The sequence below is a fragment of the Crocodylus siamensis genome, chromosome 6 (genome assembly GCF_052110815.1).
Source record: "Crocodylus siamensis isolate JL-2025a chromosome 6, ASM5211081v1, whole genome shotgun sequence".
Taxonomy (NCBI): Eukaryota; Metazoa; Chordata; order Crocodylia; family Crocodylidae; genus Crocodylus; species Crocodylus siamensis.
This window is the reverse complement of record NC_143400.1, coordinates 21,002,885-21,023,912: the sequence shown is the minus strand read 5'-3', so window position 1 is coordinate 21,023,912 and position 21,028 is coordinate 21,002,885. Positions and strand designations below refer to the sequence as shown.

Below are 21,028 nucleotides of genomic sequence, written 5' to 3'. Positions count from 1 at the left end.
TGGGTAGCCTGTTCCAAGGTTCAACCCCCCCTGAGGATCAGGATCTTTCTCCTCCTCTCCACCCTCAGTTTTCCCTGCTGCAGCTGGAGGCTGCTGCTCCTAGTTCTTTCCCTGATGGCCATAAAGAAATGCCTGTTTCCATCTTCTCTGTCATTACCCCAAGACGATCAAATCTCCACTCAAGTCTTCTCTTCTCCAGACTCAAGCACCCAAGCTTTTTCAGCCTCTCCCCCTCAGTCCTGCCTCCCAGGCCCCTCATTATTCGTCCCTCTCTGCTGGCCTCTTTCCAACTTGTCCACCACCTTCTACAAGTGTAGGGTCCTGAACTGGACACAGGACTCTATGAGATGCCTCCCCAGTACTGGAAGACCCCTACCTTTGTTTTGCAAGTGACACTCTTGCTCATGCCACTCTAGAAGATGCTGATTTCTTTTGCCATCAGAGCTCACGGCTGGCTCAGATCCAGTTCATGATCCCTGGTTTCCCTCCCAGGTCATCTCTGCAGTGGTACAACCTGGCTACACATGCCACAGGCTGGACTGGTGCATGTCATTATTCCCACCCACATAGCACTGGTTGCCCATGACACAGTTGTCCCACTTTTATTGACAATGAGATCATGATCTGAGTGGAATGGGCAAAAATAGACATCTGAATTATATAAGTGAGACCTACACTATGACAGGCTTTACATGACCTGTTTCCACACATGAAAGAGACCTGGCAGTCATTGTGGAGAGTTCACTGAAGGCATCAGCTCTGTGCCCAACCACCTGAAGAAAGCAATGGAAAGCTGAGGGGTGATGAAGAAGGGAATCATGAACAAGATGGAAAGCATCACAATGCCCCTTTATGGGGGGGCTTCCGTACGAGGAGAGACTAATGAGGTCAGGCCTGTTCAGGTTGGGAGAGAGATGCCTAAATGGGGACAGGACAAGGATTTACAATATACTTGGTGGGAGGGGAGGGAAAAAGTTAATCAGGATTTATTCTCAACTGTCTCACCAGACAAAAGTAAGGGGTCACAGCATGAAACAAACAGGCCCTCAGTTTAAAATTAATACAAAGTCGTTCTTCTTTCTGCAAGGCAATAAGGATTCAGCCCCCAGTTACCACAGCTCACATCACACCTGCTGCAGGTGAGTGCAGATCCTCCCCACTCCCCCCCAGTATTCACTGCAAGTGCACGGTAGCCTCACACTTGCCCAAGGACAGGACAGGTTGCCCACAGTACCCCCTGCTTGTGTCCTGAGGATGTAACATCCCCCCATCATACCTGCCCCAGGTGAGCATAGGCTGTCCCCCAGGGCTCCTTGCTAGGCAATGAAGGTACAGCACCCCTGCCCTATCACAGCCTATATCACAGCTGGCCCAGGTCAGGTATGATGCCCCCACCCCCAGAGCACCCTTTGCAAGAGCATGACAGTATAACACCTCTACCAGCCTATTAGTGCCCCCATCATCCATGTCCCCCACACAGATACACACACGACCCTGGTGTCCGCGACACAGTCACCTGCACCAGGTAAGTGCAGACTTCCCCTCGCCCTGCATGGGTACTGTAAACCCCCAGCTGAAGTATCTACCAAACTCTGGGCATACGCTCACCTCCACAGCACCCCCTGCAGGTGGTGTGAGGGTACAACACCACCCCAGCTACCTCAACCCACGTCCCCCAAGTCCAACACACAAACACACAACCCAGGCATTGTGGGGACAGACAAGGTCAGCACAGCAGTCCCCTACTCAGCTGTGGGGGAGAGATTGGGGCAGGAGAGACACTGCAGTGGGGGAGAGGGGTCTCCAGCACTGGCGATTTTCTCCATGCACGCACTCACACGCATATACACTCAGAACCCAGGCATCTTGGTCACACATGCAAACAAACATACACGCACACACCCCAGGCATCCAAGAAACACCCACCATAAAGTCCACCCACACCTACACATACAGATCCCAAGAGTGAGACACCCACAGAGTCACCAGTACATACATGAAACTCAGGCATCTGGGATGTGCACACCGCACTCATGCACACACAGGACTGAGGGAGACTGAACACACATACAGGACCCAGGGGTTGTGTTTGTATCTGTGCACACAGTCCCAGATGCCTGAGTATGCGTGCATCTGTTCTAGGGGGGTTGGGGCAAGGGTTCAGTGCTGGAGGGACTTCCTGACTTCCCCCAAACCACCCTGGCCACCCAGCCCCAAGATCCCCCAAACTCCCCCCAGTCTCCCACATCCCCCTGACATCCATCCCAGCCCCTCAGACCCCCAGTCACCACCAAAGGCCCCAAATCTCCCTGACCTCCACTCCAGCCCTCACCCCAACTTCACCCCAGATCTCCCAAACCCCCCCAGCCCCTGGACCACTCTGACGGCCCACTCCCAGACCTCAAGATACTCCTCACCCACATCCCAGCCCCTCATCACCACCCATACCCTTCAACCTCCCTGAACCCTGACACAGTTCCTCAGGCGCGGCCAACTGCAACCCCAGCCCCCACAATCCCAAGGCCTCTGGACAACCCTAACTCCCCAATCCCCCCAACTGCCCCCAAATCCCCACCACCCCAAGGCCCCCTAAACTTAATGTCTTCCAACCTAGCCCCCAACACCCACCCCAACAGTCCCTGGCCTCTGGACTCCTGACCACCACCCAGCTCCCCCCGACAATGATCTCCCTTCCCACAACCCAACCCACACCCCGAACAACTGGCCACCCCCCAGCCCACTTGATCTCCCTGCCCCCCAGTGCAGATCCCCTGATCCCCACCCCACAACCACCCTAGCCCACCACTCCTCACTCCCCTGACCCCACTTCTAGTTCCCCTCACTCTGTCCTCAGCCTTGATCCCCCTGACTCCCAGCCCAAATCCCTGCTCCTTCCCACCACCCTAGAAGTGGGGGCAGGAAACCCTCTATCCCCAGTAGAGCGGGGCCAGGGAGACCTATACACAGGTGGAAAAGGAACCTCTGATAGCCATTGGAGGGGGGGGGAGAAGCACCCTATATCCTTGGACCATGGCAGGCAGGCAAGGGAGTCCCTGAAACACAGGGAGTCCCCATACCCTGTGGGGACAGCAGGGAATAGAAGGGTTTCCCTTTTACTAGGCACAGACACATTTGAGCTTGTAACTGAGACTGGAATGAACTGTCTCCAATCAGACATCCCTCGCATTGGACAAGGAAGGAGCAAGGAAACCCATCCCTCAAAGGACAGAGGGGGTCCAAAGGAGTCTGCAAGGGAGAGCACAGAGCAGAAAAGCAGCAGGGACATCCCACCCAGAAGAGACAAGTCCCATCAACATGATGAAGGAGGGGAGAGCTTCCCCTAGTCCCCGCACCACTCCTGTCACCCATGAGTTCCTCTGAGTCCTGCAGACCCAGCACCCTCCTGCTCTCTCTCCATGCCCCAGACCTGGCAAGAGACAGAAAGGCCTAGCCTCTGTGCCCAAAACAGTGATGCCAGAGCCAACAGGTGTGATCACCTCCTCCATTATGGCAGCACATGGGGCAGTCGCTCCTCCAGGGGCAGTGGCAACATCAGCCCCTTGAGAAACTTCCCTGGGCCCCTCCACAGCCCCTGTGGCAAAGGCTTTGCTTTCCACTGCTGTCCCTGGTCATGGCTAGGAGTCTGCTCAGAAGTCTCATGTCCTGCCCCTGGGGAGCTGAGTCCTGCAGTAGCCTCTGCTGCAAAGGCTGTGCTTTGGTGGCTGCTGTCTCTGACCTCTGAAGCCCCAGCACCAATCTGGGGTCTCTAGATCATGCCCCTTCTGCTTGCTGCCTGAGCTAGGAGCAGCCCCAGGCACCTCTCTCAGTGGGAGGCCCCAGGATACAACCCGAACTACCTCTGCCTGAACACACTCCTCTGGTTTCTGCGCTGGAACAGCTCAGGAGCTACCAGGGAGTGGGAAGGTCTCCCTGTGCTCCTCCCTCCCTGGAGGTAGCAGAAGTAGGGACAGCATCTCCTTGCAGGGGCCAAGTGCTTTGGGGGTTGCAGGGGTCTCTGGGGCAGCAAGCAGGAGGACATGTATCCCCATGACAATGTATCCCCATGACAAACATGGAGCCAAATGGCAGGGAGGCCTTACTATTCCCAGTGCGAGATTAAAACATGCTGCATTTCACCAAGATGTCTTCACATTTTTCTCACCCTTCCACAGGAGGGGCAGAACCTGCCACATCCTTCAACCCTGATCCCCATTTCACCCAAAAAAGAGACTTCACTCTTCGCTGTTCCCTGGCCAGAGGCACATCCTTGCTGCACAGCAAGACATGGGAGTGAGACCCCCCCCGAGTGTGATGAACTCCTGCTCCCAAGGCTTCGCTACAACCCTGGGATTGCACTGAATCCTCTAGAAAGGGAATTCACAAAAATATCTGCCCTGGAAAGGGTGCTGGGCCCTGATCTGTTCCCACTGCACAACTCAGCAGAGGACACAGAGACCAGCCACAGGGATATCATGTTCAGTTCTAGAGCTTTAGTTAAAAATGTAATATAGAGAATGAAATGAAGGGAAGGAGGGCAGGGGGAGCAGGCAGCCAGCAGCAGAGTTTTGGAGAGAGGCTGCAAAGCAAAACCTGCAAAACTGGGTCCAGGATGGGAGCTGAACCTCCTTGTAGACACTCAATGGGCATGAGCAGGCCAAGAAGAAGGCCGATGTGGTAGGGAAGAAAGGCAAGGGAAGGGTGTGGGGCAGAGAATGCTTTCCCTGCTATAAATGTCCTCTTCACTACAGTTCAAGAGCCTCATTACCAGAACCATGGGAACAGGAAGGGGGGTGAAGCTGGGAGGTCACAAGGGTGTCATTTGGAGCCACTTGTCTTGGGGAAGACATCCTATTGTGAAGGTACTTGTTCTCCCCCTGGGAACACCAACTGCTTTTTGACATTTAGAGAATGATGGGGAATGCACAGGCTCCAAGACTGATAGAAAGAGTGAGTCCTCTTTCCCCAGCTTTTGGGCAGGCCCTTGTGTGGTTGCACTGGTGCTGGACCAGGTAATAAGATTGGAAGAAGGCATTCCCACACTCCAAGCACCATTGTGGCCTCTCCCATGTGTGGATGAACTAGTGCTGTGGCCAGGTGGCAAGAGCAAGTGGAGGATTTCCCATGCTCAGAGCACTAATCTGGCTTCTCCCCTATGTGGATGCGCTGGTGCCAGATCAGGTGGGAGGACTGGATAAAGCTCTTCCCACACACAGAGCACTGGTGCGGCTTCTGCCCTGTGTGGATACGCTGGTGCTTGATCAAGCTGGAGGAGTGGGTGAAGCTTTTCCCACACTCAGAGCACTGATGTGGCTTCTCCCCTGTGTGGATGCGCTGGTGCTCGACCAAGTGGGCAAACTGGCTAAAGCTCTTCCCACACACAGAGCACAGATGTGGCTTTTCCCCTGTGTGGATACGCTGGTGCTGGGCCAGGTTGGAAGATTTGGCAAAGCTCTTCCCACACACAGAGCACTGATATGGCTTCTCCCCCGTGTGGATGCGTTGGTGCTCAGCCAGACTGGAGGACTGGGTAAAGGTCTTCTCACACACCGAACACTGGTAGGGCTTTTCCCCTGTGTGGACGCGCTGGTGCCGGGACAAGCTGGAGAAGTGAGTGAAACTTTTCCCACAGACAGAACATTTATATGGTTTTTCCCCCATGTGGATGTACTGGTACTGGACCAGGTTGGAGGATTTGGTAAAGCCCGTCTCACATTCCAAGTACTGATGTGGCTCCTGCCCCATGTGGATGCTCTGGGGCTGGGCCAGGTGAGAGGATTGGGTTACGCTCTTATCATACTCAGAGTGCTGGTACAGCTTCTCCCTTGTGTGCATTTGCATGTGCCTGGCCAGGCTGGAGGGCTGCCTGAAGTTCTTCCCACACTTGGTGCAGTGGTGTGGCTGTTCCTTCCTCTGCACACACTGGTGCTGGGACAGGCCTTGACAACACATGAAGTTCTTCCTGCACTTGGTGCAGCGCTGCATCTTCCTCCCCAAATGGATGCTCCAGTGCTGTGCCAGGGAGGATAAATGGGTGAAGGTCTTAGCACACATAACACAGCAGTACTGATGGTTCTCCCTGTGCATGTGTTGGTCCTTGATCAGGTCCGAGGGACACACAAAGTTCTTCCCAGTTTTGGTGAAGTGGTGGGGGAGCTCCCCAGAATGGATCTTGCAGTGAGCATCCAGGGTCGAGAGACAAGGGAAGCTCTTCCCACACTTGGAACATATGTAGGTCTCCTCCCCAGCATGCTTGATCTTGTGCAGAGCCAGCAGTGAGGGGCAGCTAAAGGTTTTCCTGCCCTCAGGGCAGGGGTGGGCTCTCCCCCTGGGCTTGGTCGTGAGCTCCTGCTCCCCTCTCGGGCCATCTCCACTGGCGGTGTTTGGATGCAGTCTCTCTCTCCAGGGGAACTCTGCCTTGTGGTTCTTCAGGTCTCTCAGCTCCACAAATTCTTCCCTGCACCCAGGGCTCTTTCTGGCTTGTATCCCTTCTCCACTCTCATGCCCAACTGGAGATGGTACCTGATTCACTGCTACATTCTCCTTCTGCTTGTGAGGCCTCCCCTGACTGGTGTGCCATTGCTCCTTCTCAGGTCTCACAGAATCAAGTGCACCCAGACAACCCAGGGAAGCTTGTGGTGGCTCCAGGTCTGCAGGCCCTCGCACAGGAGCCTGCTCCTCAGTTCTGCCCAGCATCCAGGCACCTCCTGCGTGGGGAAGAGAAACTCCAGATTAGTCCCTACCCTGCAGGCAAAAGGCCAACACTGCTATTCCTTCTGCTGGGATGGGCCTCTGAGCAGGACTGGATATTGCCACCTGTTTCGTTAAGGAAACAAGGTCTTCCTTCCAAACTCTAAGCACTGTGTGTAGGGGAGGGGCAGGTCCCTGTGCTGTGCTAATGTTCCCTACTCCATGGATTTCAGAGCCAGATTCTCAGGCTTTGCAGCCCAGCTGTCAGGGTCATCACCTCCTCAAATGCTGGGACAAACATGTGGGACATGTGCCTCAGAACAGTACATGAATCTGTGAATGGCTTCATGCTCAAATGGGCTCAAGATGAGCCTGCTCCTCAGCTCTGCTCAGCAGGCAGGCACCTCCTGCATGGAGAAGAGAAACTCCAGATTAGTCCCTGCTCTGCAGGCAAAAGGCCAACACTACTGTTCCTTCTGCTGGGATGGGCCTCTGAGCAGGACTGGATATTGCCACCTGTGTTTCCTTAAGAAAACAAAGTCTTCTTTCCAGACCTCAAGTGCTGTCTGCAAGGGGTGGGGAGGTCCCTGTGTCATGCTAACGTTTCCTACTTGGTGGATTTTGGGGCGAGATTCACAGGGTTTCTGGCCCAGTTGTCAGTCCCATCACCTCAGACCCTGCTGGCACAAACACATGTGGGATATGTGCATCACAACAGTATATCAATGGCTTCATGCTCAAACGGGCTGAGGATGAAAACAAAATGATCTGCTTAAAGCAAGAGTGAGGATCTCTAGGGACTGCTATGTCCCACAGCATGGGTGGGGCAAAGGAAGAGGATGCCAAGCACCCTATCCTGAATGGGCTCACATGCTTCAGAAGCCAAAGTGCATATGTGAGATTGCTCTCTAGTGCTCACCCTTGATCTCCGACAGTCTTGAGAGCAGCATTTGTGTGTGCAAGGGTGAACAGCCTCATGGTGGATTTCTGGGGCTTGTCAGCAGTCATGGCTGGGCTGCATTAGGAGCTCTGCCTTACATTGGACCCGCTGCTTCTGTGGCACATACCAGTGTTTCCAAGGGAAACCAGATCTATGCCTAAAAATTGATGCAGCAAACTCTGTTTTCCCCTAACAGTTGTAACGGAGGGGAAGAAGCAAGGAACAACTGTTTGACTCCACAGCCTTGAATTTCAGGGAGTGGGAATCGCACCTGCCAGGACACATTACAAGATAAGCTGTTTTAGGTCAGCGCAGGGCAGGCCCCCTGTCAGTGTGGGGATGGGACATGAGCGGAGGGGACTGCTACAACTCACCTGGCAAAAGCTCCTCCGACCTTGAGATTTCCCCATGGTCCTCATCCTCACAGACCCAGAGTGCCACGTCTCCTTGCTGGATGCGGCAGATTAAGTCAGGTGTGGGACCCTGATATCCTGTTTGGGGCAATGGTTAAAGCAAGTTCATGACTCAGTACTGGATGGACAAGAACAAACCGGGATTTGGGGAATGGATCCCTTCAACTGAAGGATTCTACTAGGATCCTGAAGGGAGGATGGACATTTAGGATGAAAGGGATGGCACTGCAGAGAGAAGCTTTCAATAAATGAAGGTCCTTGTCACCCAGGTAGCGGAGGGATGCTCATAGGAAACAAAGCAGAAACTACTCAAAAGTATAAAAAGGGTAGGGATCTGACAGCGTCATGACTGACAGAGGTGATGATGCAGTAATCTGTGAAGTACTGGAAAGCAAAAAAACTTGCTATTTTCAAGCTATCAAAATTTGGAGACATTGGACACACTTATGGATGGAGAACCATTATCTTATCAGTGTAACTCAAAGCAAAGGAGTGGAAATGGGTTTCTTCTCAGCGAAAGTTTGAAGTGAGGTCTCATGGCGCTGAAAAGAAACTGTGACAGATGGCTCACAAGGAAATTTTTTTTTCCTGGGAGAGAGGGTAATGCATCGTCAAGAGGGCACAGGGAGAGGATGATTTTATAACTGTAGTTGCAACTAAAGCAAGCATCTCATCCAGTGGAGGATGATCCCAGTGCCGAGATGAGTGCACAGGCTGGCAGATACTTCAGGGTTTATAACGAAGTACATGGGACTCATGGAGACAGACAAAAGAAGGAAAAAGGGAAACACATTTTACAGGATGTGAAAACCCATAATATGGAAACGATCTACAGAGTTTCTGAAACCAAGGACAACCCTAGAATCACATCTGATAGAGAGGGCCATTCCTGACCAATAAATTGCACCACGATTAGAAATAGAGATAGTACCATAGTGAAAGTGAGATATCTTGTGAGAGCCTAGTGGCCAAACACAGTATATACTACTAGATGGCTTTGGGCTACTTCCTAAATATAACAGAAGAATTGGGGGAGACATGGCATGGTAGAAATTAGCTTGTAGAGAATGCCTGAATTACGTAGGAAAGTCAACCAACAGTCTTCCTATAATTATAAGGACCTTGATTCAGATACACTTTGGGATACAGGGAAGGTGTCTGCACTTTTATCTGTAGAAACACTATTAGGTGAAACCCAGCTACATCAGGAAAACCAGGTGGCAAAACTTGTGGAGGAATGTATATGTTTCATGAGGTACTGAAGCAAAGAGAAGCCCTCGAGATGTGGCAAAGCTGGATGTGGACCAAATCTTATGCAGAAAAGATAAGAACGGTATAAAGCAGACCAGTCAGAGAAGTAGCACTGAATTACTTTCATGAGAAACTGAAAATTGAATTAGCAAACAATTGCTAAGCTGGCTAAAACCCACCATGCATAAAGAAATGACTTGTATTCTGAACTCACCGCTGTTAGTGCTAGAAAAGAGGAACACATGGTCTCCAACAGGCCTTTCATGCCTGAAATGCATATTTTGAAATTTTATTAAAAGGACAGTTACCCAAACAACATTTGCATCTGCTGACCCTGGGCACGTCTACATGTGCAAATGCTACTCAGTGGGTTTACCCCACAGTAATTTACTGCAGAGTAAACACACCCTGGACAGACATCTATGTGTGTAAGTATTTGAGCACAGATTGGCACCCAGTGGCAGCAGACCAGAGAGGGCTGCTCCCACCCTGCTCTGCCTCCCTGCAGACTGGGAGCTGCCTGCTTCCAGGGCAGGGCAAGTGGCAGAGCCTGGGCTGAGAAACTGGCCCCCTGCCACAGTACCAGGGAACTCCCCATCCTGGCTCTGTGACTGGGGGCTGGGAAAGAGCTGTGAGGGAGGGGTAGGTCTCAGGCCCCCAACCCCCTTCCTTAATTCACCTGTGGGGCAGCTAGCAGTAAGCCACAGCTCTTTCCAAGCCCCATGCCTTGATTGCCTGATCGAGGTATGGGGCTGGGAAAGAGCTGCAGGGCTGAGACCTGCCCCAGACCACCTGACCAGCACTGTGCTGCACAGGGAAGTATGCATGTGCAGCCTGGAGCTGGCTGGGACCTGCCTGAAATGGGACACTTTTCCAGTCAGCTCCAGGCTGCACATTCAGGCTTCCCTGCACAGCCTGGGGCTGGCTGGGAATTGCCCCAGCCTGGGGTAGGTTCCTGACAGCTCCAGGCTGCACGGGGAACTCTGCCCATGCAAGGAGCTCCCGGGCCAGGCTCTGCAATCAGCACAGGGGTTAGAAGATTGCTCCCTGCCACCAGGACAGGCTCTGATGGTAAAGCCTAGGCTGCGACAATGTCCCCCTGCCACAGCAGCAGGGAGGCGCTGGACCTGGCTCTGCTATCAGAGATGGGGCTGGAAGATTGTTCCCTGTCCCCTGTACCTGCCTGCTGTCAGGTTGGGCTCCAACAGCAGAGCCCAGGCTGAGACAATGTCCCCTTGTCTTGACAGCAGGGAGCTCCTGGGACAGAGCCCCATCTCCCAGGCCCCACTCTGATCACAGAGTCGGGACAGGAGCTCCATGTTGCCAGGACAGGGAGACATGGTCTCAACCTGGGCTCTGCCCCTAGAGTATGCCCTGGCAGCAGACAGCTCCTGGGGCAAGGAGCACTCTCCTTGCCCCTGCTGCCTGGTTAACTGGGAGCAAATTTGCTCCCAGACAGCCATCTATGCATGCCTTGCTGCACAGCAGCTACTCTGCAGTTAATTTGCTACCTGCAAATCAGACCAATTTACTGTTCTATATGCCTCTGCACATGTAGATGATGATGCTTATTGCACAATAAACTGATCTACTGAGCAGTAAAGTGTCTTGTGTAGATGTGCTCACTAAATTAAAGATGGAATTTCAGGGGACAATGCAGAGCAAATTAGGAGAGCAGTAAACTTTAAAAAAAATGGTAAGTAAGAGAGATGTACTTCCACCTAGTCTGTGGAAGATCTTGAAATATTAGATCAGTAACAGGATGGGAATTACCATATTTCATCTAGAAAATGAACACGATAAGAGATTGGGAGTGAAAGGTGACTAATATACTATCACATTCCTTGTTCAAAGAGATAGGTAGTAAATACCAATGTCCCAATGACTGGAGAACAGTTACTTAGACGTTCCTTGAAAAAGGTAAGGAAAAAGTTATTGCAGCTAGCCTCTAGAGTACCACCAACACGAGTGATAGGCAGCATGTTTTTAGAAGTGTGCAAAAATCCTCTGACATACTCAAGATAATTGCATAAAACAATAAAAGCCTCTATATGGTCTTTGTTCAGCTAGAAAAAGCTTTTGAGAACCTCCCTAAGGAAGTCCTTTGGGGGAAGTGGGAAAAGAAAACGCCAGAAAAACAAACTGACCCAGTAAAAGTTAAGTATCTCAAGCCTACACACAAGCTGGAACAAGCCCTTGTATTAGAGATCCTTTGGAGGTGAAAACAGGTTTTCACTAGGCCCTGCACCAAGCCAAGTTATTTTTATCACAGGGATGGGTGTCTGACATGCAGGAGTTTAGGAGGACAAGGAAACGTCTGAGAATGGCAGTGTGAGCTTGAGAGCACAGGTCTCAAAGCAAGGACAGCAAAGCCAGACTCAGGGGGTCTATGGAGATGAAGATGTTAGAAAGGACGGTGGGCAGAAGCTTCCAGTGACTCCTTCTTAGAAATACCTGGGCTCCATCATGTGTACATATGTCACTAAAGAAAGAGGTGAGGAAATGCAAAATCCATGTTATAGCAGCCTAGGGTGATAAGATTTCCATAACTTCTGCCTGGTAAGAACCGAAGGAGAAAGAGGATTTAGACAGCACTGCATCCAGCGTGCTCAGATTCTTAAATGTGTTTGGACGGGAGATGCTAAGCCAAAGAGGGAGGAAATCGGAATAATTCTACAAGGAAGACCTGTCGGTCAATTTTTATGGACAATGAATTGGAAATTATGTGAATATGCTGAGAAGGCAAAGGGAGATCATGTTGTCAAGAAACTGCTGAATATGGAAGCACCAGGAGTTGCAAGAATGGGGAAGACTCAAGGGAAGGCGGCTGAATCAAATGAAGCAGGACACATCAATATGAAATGTAAGAGAGGCCTGATCACTCACAGAGCAGTGGGGAGGAAGAAGATTTAACCACCAGCCAAAAGTTCATGAGGCTTGAAAAAACACAGAGAAAACAATACACTTCAGAGTTCACACAGCACTAGGGATAAGCAAGAACCAGAGCTTTACCCAGGGAAACGAGGGCTTGGTAATTCCTCAGCATCTGGTCCCGGTAAAGCACCTTGTCGTCATCGTCCAGCAGCTCCCACTCCCTCCGCGTGAAGTGAAGAACCACATCCTTAAAGGCATCCAGGAGCTGCAGTCACAAGTTTTACACCATCAGTATCTTCTGTTCCAGCTGCTCCCAGGCCCCACAGCCCTACCTGTACTTATTTCTGTACTACAAAGTTTTCCAAGCTTAGTCTCGACAGGCAGAGGTACAAAATTCCCTATTATGCACCTGCCACGTTATGTGGATATGGCTCTGTGGACATAAGAGTTAATGCTTCTGCCTCAGCCCACTGTGTACAGGGAGATGGCACAACTAATTTTAGTTGGCATAGGGTGCTACCCCAGGGGAGACTCTGTAGTGTATGTGCTCTAAGTTGTCCTCGGCAAGCTGTTTTCATGGCAGTGACTCCGAGTGAGAGCCACTACATGGGAGAGAGGACCCAAGAATTTATCCTTCTCCACCAGACACCACCAAAGGGAACTCTCCAAGGGAACTCCAAAGCCTGGCACACTAATGTCAAGAGTTTTCCTTTGCTTCCCATGCGGCTTTGGGGTGGGAAGCTAAGAGCCTACACTCTCAGGTGTGACTGGCTGGCCCCATACAACACAGGGTACTCCCCCTCCGCTGATGTCTCTCTTGAGCAGGGGCTGCTGAGGATCTCTCTGCTGTGTCCAAGTAGAGAAAATAAAATTATGGGGAAGATGGCGAGGCTGCAAGGGGGAATATGGATCCCCCAGGGCAGCGACATGTAGAGGCAGGTCAGACCCAGAGCAAAACGAGTTCAGAAAGAACAGGAAGAAGAAATGTGGTTTTCACACTCCAGGAACTGTCATATTGCAGTCTCTGGAAACGGAGTCACAGAGTTTCTGGACTCTTGGGCAGAAGTTACACCTATCAGCATTAAAGGTATACCGATACTTCGGTCCCTATTGTATCAGCACCGATAAAAGGAAAACGGACAATGCCGGCAATCAGCGTTTTTTGGTTGATGTGGCCAATAACGTTGCCAATAAATGCTGCGCAGTCGCAGCATGCATGCACGTGGCCAGGAGTGCAGCCTGGCAGCTTGGGGAGCGGTGTCCGGCTGGTATGTTGGTTGGAGGGAAGGGGCATGGAGGATGGAAGGGGCCTGGTGGAAGGCAGGTTGAGGCCCTCCACAGTGAAGGAGGGAGTGGGGCTGGGGCCGGGACAGGCACTGACTAGCTAGGATGGGGTGGGGCGTGGGACAGAGCCAGCACCTAGTCCAAGGGGCGCAGGAAGGGCAATGAGGGGGAAGGCTCACACCACTGCGTGCACCCTTGGGGGAGGCATGGGGGGCATGTGCCTCCCCAGATCTGTGCATAGGGTAAGGGTGTGTTGCACACCAAGTGCTTGGGCCCGAGCTGCTCCAGCTTCTTCTCCGTGGCTGGGCTTGGGCCAAGCGGGGCAGGTGGCAGTGATGCTGGAAGGAGGAGCTAGAGGGGGGCTAGAGCCACTCCAAAACTGCCATAGCCCCCACTCCCAGCGCTGTGTGCAGTGGGCACCCTGCCTTCATCACGTGTACAGATCCAGGGAGTTACATGCCCCCATGCCTCCCCCAGGGGTGCACACAGTGGCAGGACCCCTCCTCCCAATCTCTGCCCCACCCCGGATAAGCTGCTGGCTCCACCCCACGCCCTGCCCCACCCCGGCAGCACCTGTTCCTGCCCAGCACCAGCTTCTCTCCCTCCCTCACTGTGGGGGCCTCGATCTGCCCCCCATGCCTCTCCCCTCCTCCATGTCCCTTCCCCACAACAGACTTACCAGCCAGAGGTTGCTCTCCATGCTGCCAGACTACATATCAGCAATCAGATTGGCATCAGCCAATATGGCTGGTCAATAATCCGCCATCCACTCGGCCAAAAAAATGTTTATCAGTGCACCCTTAATCAGCACGGAGGGAAGTCTACAGATGGTATCAGCTCTGGAGCTGTGACTTTTCTCTCCATCAGGCACTGGCATAAGGGGATGGGGACTGGTATTCATTTCACTTTCTTGCAGGGGGTTGCACAAACACTGCCTTTCTTTACCCTTACACACAATTAGTTCAGATATGAGGACTCCGTGTATGTAATTACAAGCGGCAATGCCGTAGGCATGCGTATGGCCCCCAAGACATACCAATATTTTTAAGGCAGACCTGGAAGTCTGGTGGCTCCATAGCTGCCTCTCACCCCCTTCATATACCTAAAGCACAGCAATAACATCTTCATCCTACAGACAGGTAGTAAGGAACCCCTAGAGACATTTCACCAGGGTTTTAACAACTTCCACCCCTCGCTCAAGTCAACACTGGAATCCAGCAAATTCATTTCCTAGACATTACTCTGAAGGTTTTCAATGGCTACACTGCCACCACATTGTACCAAAAACCTACCAACTACTACACCTCGCTTTCATCCTACACACTAGTAGATATACTGTTCAAAGCCCAGCTAGACACTACACTAGCTGCTTCAATACTTCCCGCCCCCCAGGATGCACACCTGAAGGGCTTGGAGCAGAGAATCCCACAATCAGAAAACAATCCCACAACTGCTGTCACTGTAAGCAACAAAGCCAGACTCAGATCTCGCTTCAACCTCCTGCAAGACCAACCTGGGAAACAAAGACAACAGAGCGCCACTGCTAGTATTACCAACAGCCCCCAGCTCAAAAATGTTGGACATCGTTACTGACCTCCATCCCCTCCTGGAAAACGACAGTTGTTTCAGTATAGCCATGGGAGACAAACCAGACTGGCTAACTGCAATCCCCCTAACCTCAAACAGCTTCTCAGGATGGATAAAAATCAACCTTGTTTTTTTTTTAAATCTGATTTTTTTATTTAAAATCACATTTTTTTTCTTTAATCAGATTTTTGTTAAGATGCTTTTAAAAAACATATACCTATATAAAGATTACTTTAATTCAAGATCTGTTAAAGCTCAAAGATATCATCATGGAACAGGGATTATAACTTCTAATTATATACTATTTGAGACACTATATTCATGTGACCTTTCTAGAAAAGTTTTATAAATAGGTCACAACATGCCATGGACTATATTAAGAGCCCAATCATAGAGGCGCCTCTATAGATTATTAAAGAAAGCCTCTCTACCCAATAGGACTTGGTAGTCAGTATAGAGAATCCTATTAAGCATCTCTGTGGGTGCTTATGCATTTACTGCGCATTAAGTGGTTTAGGCTGGCGTCTACATGTGCAGGCATTACACATGTAGTAACTACTACACATGTAGTAATGCTGTGTGTAGACTGACTTGGACTAAAGTTAGTCCCAAGTCAGGACACACACACAGTTACAGCACAGTAAGACATCTACCCATATCTTACTGCACAGTAACTAACAGGGTGTAAATTTGCTTCCTGCATCATGCAGGTAGCAAATTTATGCCCATGTCAGCTTAAGTCACCATAGTTACTACACAGTATGGATGTGCGCGTTTGCACAGTAATGTTCAGTTATTGAACAGTAACCTAAATTACTGCACAGTATATGTTCATGTGTAGACAAGCCCTGTAATGCTTACTTCATTTCTCAAACTGCGGATTTGTCTCTCCAGAGATAGCATCTTTGCTAATAACAGTCTATGAAGATGAAAGGAAACAGAGCCTTTTACCTACCCATCAGCCCTACTGTCTCTGTGCAAGTATTTTAAGTTTCTCGTGATGACCTGGCTGAAGTAGTCCATCTAGTTTTTGTTAAAAACACATTTCACATTTACAAATAAAATAGTTAAAAATTCAAAAATATATATGTTTGTTTTGTCAAAATGATTATACATGTTTGTTGTTGAAGAAAAATACCCAAATACATAAGCTCGTTGCTCTAGTTCAGGGGTTTTCAACTTTTTTTAATAAGTGTACCCATGACGGCCCCCTTTTAATGAGTGCGCCCCCAGGGCAGGGTGGCAAGTATGGGGCAGCCGCGGCAGCCACTGGTCCTGACACCACTCCCTGGGAGGAACGAACAACAGGCTGAGCACCTCACCCTGCCTCATGCCTCCCCTGTCTCCCTTCCTCTCCTACTGTGAGCAGCTGGTGCTCGCGGCCCCCGGCTGCCTGCGCACAGTGCCACGTGCACCCAACACCTGCCCAGACACACGAGGTGCATGCAGCCTGTGAGGGGGTCACCTGACCCCAGCACACGCAGGGTGATGCAAAGTAGCAGGTGGCAGCACTCTGTATTAGGGCCTTCTCAAGCACCCCCAGGGGTACGCATACCCCTGGCTGACAACCCCTGTTTTAGTTAACTAAAACAATTTAAATGTCTGTTGCTTTTGGTGATGGTTGTTGGCCTCCTAATACAGCGTGGCAAAAAGATCCCCCAAATACATGATTAATCTAGTGAATTGGAGATAGTTCACCTCCCAGTAACTCTACAAGCAGTTCCTTCAATTCAGTTTGGTAAATAAAATAACCAAATCATATTCAGTTTTCTGATGTAGCTGCAAAATTAACCTTAAAAAATTATCAAAACAAATCACTGCGTTAGAATGAATAGTGTGCACCTTCTAGAGGTAGCGGGAGGTCTCGCTCCATGGACTTTGGCAAGACTTTCCAGTGTTGGCAATGCTGGCTGTTTGTACTTGGGAGCAAGCCTCTGTCACTCCTCAAGTCAGCTTCCTCTTGTCACTCTTCAAGTCTCCCCATTACCCGAAATTCTTCCCTACACCCCTGGCTCCTCATCATCTCTGCCCCAGCTCGTCTCTTCCCAAAATGAATCTGGTATTTGCTTACCTCCAAGCTCTCCCCCTGCTTTGGAGGCATGCCTTGTCCCTTCTCCAGTTGGCCCTGCTCAGGTGTCAGGGAAGCCCTCTCCCCCAGTCTCCCTGGGGAAGTCCTCTGCAGCTCCAGGGTTGCAGGCCCTTCCTCAAAAGGCTGCTCATCAGCTCTAAGGGTCCCTGCATGTGCAGAGTGGGGAAGAGTGCAGAGGTTAGCCTGGTGCTGCTGGCATGGGGAAAGCCCTGCTAGTCTCCTGTATTGGCCTGGGACTAAGACAGTCGGAGATTTCAATGTACGGAAGAGGGGGAAGAAGGAATAATCATAGTCTCACAGCCCTTTTTAATAGGCCTTCACAGACACAAAGCTGGACATAAGATCCAACCCCTGTCCCAGCGCAGGGTGGTGATCAAAACACTGTGTCAGAACCTGCAGGGACATCGCTCCATGGGAGAGACGCTCGAGGGTCATTGGTGCAACGTCACTATGCACATGAAAGGCTAAAACCACTAGTCCTTACCTGCTCCTGGGGACAGATTCCATCCAGGCCACCAGCCTGAGGACTTTTCATCTGCTGACCAGTCCCAGGTCTCCTCTGTTTTAAGGGAATCTGCAGCAAGACAAAGACCTGGGGTTAAATGTACCTAAACCAGCTAAACATCACTGGGGAAATCCATTGCACTGACTCCAGCATCAGGCTTTTACTGGGCATGAGAAAGGGCCGATCAGAGCATTGATAGACGAACAATTACAGAATTGATTGTTGCCATGGGAGCATTACAAGGCCCAACCAAAATACAGCCTCTCTCTGCCGGGAGCTGCACACATGTAGTGAGAAAGATCAGGGGCCCCCAGCCTGGGAGCTGCCCCCCACAGAGATCAGAGCTCTGCCCTACCCCACCCACATGGTTATAAATACTGCTGCCGTCACAGGCAGGGGCAGACATTTGAGCCTCTCATCCTGAAGGCAGGACAGCTCCTGAGGCACCCAGACCCACGCCCTGGCCGGCATCCAGCACCTGATCTGCCACTGGCTCCTTGGACCAGTTTGAGACCTGGCAGGACACAGTGCAGTATGCACTGTTACGTGTTCCACCTTAAAGCACTTGCTTTAAACCCAAGACCTCACTTTATAATGGTTCTCCAAAATCAACTGGCTTATGGCCAATAGCCAACCCAAGTACCAGAGGGTGTAAGTGTTACTCCGTGGGTATCGAGCCACATTAAGCTTATACATCAAGTAGGTCGGTAAGCACCTGACATCTGGTCGGGCAGGGGCTCCTCTTTGGGGACATGAGGTGTCGCATCCGGAGGCCCAGAGGTCTCCCGCTGTCCCGTCTCCTCCAGAGGCCTGCCCCCAGGACAGGCCTCCGGCTGCTCTGGCCAGCAATCACCAGGTTCCTGCGATGCCCCAGGAGGTTGGATCTTGTCTGAGAAATCCTCCTCAACCTTCACGCTCACAATGACCTGGGGACAAGACAAGTACTGCTGGGGAGCCAGGAACGGGGGAGACGGGGCAGGAAGGACCAGGCAGCACCGCGGACTGGGGTGAAACGAACCCCCTCACCTGCAGCTTCTCGGCCTCCGCCCGCCCCGCCTGCAGCCCCTCGGCCAGGGCCACGGCCTGGGCGCAGGTCTCCACGCCGCGCCCCCACTCCCAGCTCCGCATGCCCCGCGGCAGGATGGCCAGGAACTGCTCCAGCACCACCAGCTCCAGCACCTGCTCCGGGCTGCGGCGCTGCGGCTCCAGCCAGCCCCGGCACAGCTCCCGCAGGCGGCTGCACGCCTCCCGCGGCCCCGCCGCCTCCCGGTAGCGGAGGGCCCGGAAGCGCCGGCGCCACGTCTCGGGGCCGCGGGGGTCGTGGCCCGGGGCCGCCCCGCCGGGGCCGGCCGGGGTGAGGCCCGCGCCCGCGCCCGCCGCCTCCGGGCCTGCCCGGCCCCCCCCCGGCTCCCGCCGCGCCGGCGCCCCCTCGGGCTGCCCCGGGGCCGCGGGGGGGAGGCGCGCGGCTGCCGCGGGCTCCGGCGCCGCAGACATCTCCTGCCCCGGGACACGGCTCCCCCCGCCGCACGGCGAGCGCTGCCGGCTCGGGCCCGGCCTGGCTGCGGCGAAGGAGGCGGCGCAGATCTCGCCTCGCGGGGCCAGACCCGGCCCCGGCCGTCCCTGCAGCATCCACGCGGGACGCAACCCCCGCGCCGCGCCGAGACCCGCCCGTGCCCGTGGCCGCCGGAGGGCGGGGCCTGGCGCAGCCGCCGCACGCGCAGGATGAAGGGGGCGGGGAGGAAACGCCGCCCCGCCCGGGCACGGGCACGGACGCGGGCGGGAAGCGGGGGTGCCGCATCGCTGCCCGGGGGTGTCCCAGAGCAGCACAGCGCGGGGCCGTCCAGAGCTCGTCTCCTCCGCCCGGGATCACACCCGCGGCGCAGGACCCGCGCCGGGCCGGGCGGGGGGGGCTGCTCGGGTGAGCCGCCCCGCGCGGAGCCGCCGCGACAGCCGGGCCCCCGGGCCGCGCGCGCGTCTTCCCGGGCAGCGACGAGGGCCTGGCGTCGTGTCCAGAAGCGGCCGCCCGCCACGGCCCCGAGGAGACGAGGAGCGAGCGGCGGCGGCGGCGGAGAAACGTGTTCCTGCACGGAGCCGGGGCAGGCCTGGCCCCGCGGCCCGGATGCCACGGCGGTGTTTCTGCCGGCGGAGGAGCGAGCTCGGCGCAGGTCGCGCCTGCAGGCCGGGAGGGAGACCCCCCAGCCGGCACCGCTCTGGGTCCCAGGGCGGGGCCCAAGGGGCCTGGGGCAGGGATGAAAGTCACCGGCCGGAGTCGTCCCCTCGTGGCAGCGGCTCCCTCCCCCGGACTGCTGCGCCTGAGGCTGCCCCGCAGGGCCAGGGCCAGGGCCAGGGCCAGACGCTGCCGGCCGCAGGTGCACGGGGCCCTGGCGCGGCGGGCGGCTCTCCCCTGCCATAGTCGGTCGGTTTGCGAGTTCCCGTGTTGCTGCTGTCCCCTCCCTGCCCCGGGGCCGCCTCCACCCCAGGTCTGCCTCTGACCCGGCTCCCCCGAGGGCTCGGGTAAAGCCTCCCGTGCTGGGGGCTGCGGTCGGGACGATTTGCTGTGCCGCTGCTAACAGGTTTCTCTGGCGTGCCCAGGGTAGACTTGTGCATTCACAGAGGTTAGAGGCATCGGGCCTGCCGCCTGCACTTGGCAGGAGAGACCCTGGGGTCAGATGCCCCCGCAAGATGGGCATCAAGACGCTGTTTGAGGATGGCCAGGGTGGGCGACTGGACCAGCTCGGGGGGAGCCTGTCCCAGCCCCGCGACTTGTAAAGTTCTTCCGTTCCTTGGTGCCCGTTGTTCCTCGTCTGCCCCTGGGGGGCATGGTGAAGAGCTGCTCCCCCAGGCCCTCACGCATCCCCCGATATACCTACAGGCTGCCACCGGGTCCCCCCCGAGCCTGCGCTTCTCCAGGCTAAACAGTGGCGAGTCCCGCAGCCTCTCCCCACACGCCCCGGTCGCTAGGCCCCCAGCCCCGCGCGGGGCCGCCTTCACACCGCTCCAGCTCCCCCACCTCCCTCCCGGGGCGCCGCCCGCAACCCCACGCAGCGCCCAGCTCCAGCCGCGTTTCGCCGCGGCCGATTAACCCTGCCCGAGATGCCGCGGCGCATGCGCGCCGGTGCTCGCCAGCTGCTCTTTCCTGGCCCGTCACGCCCCCCGGGTCACTTGCAGCCGGAGCGCCACCCCCGACTCCCTCTCGTGCCCTGCTCGCTCCAGGCTCCCCGTCTTCGCCCGCTTTGCAGCTGGCCCAGCTCAGAGGTCAGGGAAGCCCCCTCCCCCACTCTCCCTGCCGGGGGGCGCGTCTTCTGACCCCACCTGAGACTCCCTTTCCCCCCACTGGCAGCGACTCCGCTACCGCCTCGGACATGCGTACTGAATCCTTTCCCGAGGGCTCCCCCGCC

At 54.1% G+C, this 21,028-nt stretch overlaps 1 protein-coding gene across 1 annotated transcript; it reads right to left on the bottom strand.

The window, feature by feature from the left end:
• Positions 1-4,470: 4,470 nt before the first annotated feature.
• Positions 4,471-19,273, bottom strand: LOC149861543 (uncharacterized). The gene is made up of 7 exons (XM_090052350.1): positions 18,657-19,273; positions 18,346-18,556; positions 17,610-17,699; positions 17,108-17,271; positions 12,304-12,430; positions 8,002-8,118; positions 4,471-6,704 (listed from the first exon to the last, which is right to left on the bottom strand). Exons 1-7 carry the CDS (start codon positions 19,257-19,259, stop codon positions 5,134-5,136), a joined length of 2,883 nt encoding a protein of 960 aa, XP_089908476.1. The 5' UTR covers positions 19,260-19,273; the 3' UTR covers positions 4,471-5,133.
• Positions 19,274-21,028: the final 1,755 nt, after the last annotated feature.